The sequence below is a fragment of the Sinocyclocheilus anshuiensis genome, unplaced genomic scaffold, assembly GCF_001515605.1.
Source record: "Sinocyclocheilus anshuiensis isolate Anshui unplaced genomic scaffold, SAMN03320099.WGS_v1.1 scaffold297, whole genome shotgun sequence".
Lineage (NCBI taxonomy): Eukaryota > Metazoa > Chordata > Actinopteri > Cypriniformes > Cyprinidae > Sinocyclocheilus > Sinocyclocheilus anshuiensis.
Genome location: NW_015536479.1, coordinates 466,292 through 468,284, shown reverse-complemented (window position 1 = coordinate 468,284; position 1,993 = coordinate 466,292). Strand labels below are relative to the sequence as shown.

Genomic DNA, 1,993 nt, shown 5'->3' with positions numbered 1-1,993 from the left:
AAAATTTAATTAATTAGATTAAAAAAAAAAATGTACAAATTAAATTAAATTAATTAAATAATACAAATTAAGGTAAAATGTTAAAATAAAATATATAAATATTTTTATTTTATTTTATTTTAACATTTTACATTTATTTTAATTTTACGATTTAGATAATTCATACACTTTTTATTAACTCAGGAAACCTTACTCTTTATAATGAGCATGTTTTTAATTTCTAAATTAACATTTTATTTTATATTTTTGGAGCAAAAACTAGAAAATGGCAAGGTGATATGGCTCTTGATATCATAATGAAGAAAAAAAGCATTATTAAAAAATTACATTTAATTAAAATGTAATATTTATTATTATCATATATATAAAAAAACTACTACACTGATTATTGATGTTTGATATTTGTCCATCAAATCAAAGTCATGTGGTTCAGCCGACATGCATAAAAATGCTTAAATAGAAACATAACAGGAAATACAATAAGAAAATATGACCCCTGTTGAAGTCAACACGTCTCTTAAAATATCAGATAATTTGACATTTGTATGACAAAAAAAAAGGTTAGACCACTTTTTAAAATGTCATGTGGTGTGGCTCCCCAAAAACTCAATTATATTTATAAATCTTTTTTTAAATGTTTAAGATGCGTACACTCACATATGTTCAATGTGTAAACAATGTTATTTTGCTTTGCCTTCCTTAAATGGAAAACATAAATGAATTGAAACATTATAATAAATTAATTGAAAATAAAGGTTTTTCAAAACCACATTTGTAAAAATGTGGCACGTGGGAATTTCTGCAAGAACTTCCCTTTTCTTTATTGGGGACACTCTTACTTGTCATTTACCTTAATATCAATTCTAAACACCCTGGAGATTGATAATGAGACGATTATTTTGAATGTCTACTGTACCTGAAGGTGTAGAGAGTCCCCATGTCCAGCATAGACAGCAGCTCGGCCTTGGATTTGGGGAAGGAGAGGCGATATCTCAGCGTCTCAAAGGCGGGCACAACCAGAGCCTTCTTTGTATTGGCCATGTCCAGTTGGACTATACTTTTTCTAAGTAAAAAAACACAGAGATATATTACAGAATTGGAACCAGTACATTAACAGACCATTCATAAGAAATCCACAGCTTACCTGAGGTAATCGTAGAGGCCGTACATGGGCAGAAAATCCACATCAGTCAGAAAAACGTAGGGTGTGTTGACGTTGCGGAGCGCCACATTGCGTACCAGATTGACAGGGTAGAACTGACCCTCCTTATAAACGATATGATAGCCCACATTCTTGCGGTTCTTGAGGACTTCAGAGGCCTGAGCGTAACGCAGGAACTGCTGGGCCTCGGCATCAGACATGTACAGGGCCAAACTAATGGGGCCCTCCCAGTGTTTACAGATGGCCTCCAGCATCTGCAGTCTGTGGACAGATACAAAGCGACTCTGGTTACATTTTGGGCAGTAACTGAAGTGAGGCAAGATTATGGGCTCTTTTTGATACATTTTTAAAACCTCCAGGGCAAGCTTTCAGTAGCTAGTATGGGATGCTCTGATCTTCACTACGTCGAGCGCTTCTAGTTGATACTTGTTTCAAACACAAACAAAGCTGCTATCCTGCGTAACAATCACCCTTCTGAAAATGCCAGGACTACTTCATGGTAAAACAGAGGCTTCAGTGATATCAAAAAGCTTGTTTTAAATAGCTCAGTGGAAAGACTTAAAAGATTCTAAATGGAATATAATAGATTATTATTTTCTTGCTGAAACGATTATTATTTTCCTACTCTTACTAGAGTAACAAAAAGAACAAAAAGAAAGTAGGGCCTTCAGTTAAATACATTTTTAAGTGAATTAAATAAATGACATGGAAATTAATTAATTGAATTAATCACAAAAGCAAAATTTGATATAATTAATTATTATTTAAATAATTTATTTCATAACAAATCCTTGTCAATCATTCTGTTTGCAATATATATATATATATATA

At 32.3% G+C, this 1,993-nt stretch overlaps 1 protein-coding gene across 8 annotated transcripts in view; it reads right to left on the bottom strand.

The window, feature by feature from the left end:
• large2 (LARGE xylosyl- and glucuronyltransferase 2) overlaps positions 1-1,993 on the bottom strand; it is a 119,539-nt gene that overhangs the window by 2,008 nt on the left and 115,538 nt on the right. For all 8 annotated transcript variants that reach the window (XM_016462691.1, XM_016462766.1, XM_016462620.1 and 5 more), the window contains 2 exons: positions 1,145-1,423; positions 917-1,063 (listed from right to left, as the gene is read on the bottom strand). In XM_016462691.1, coding sequence (XP_016318177.1) covers positions 917-1,063; positions 1,145-1,423 — 426 coding nt within the window. The remainder of the gene's footprint in view (positions 1-916; positions 1,064-1,144; positions 1,424-1,993) is intronic.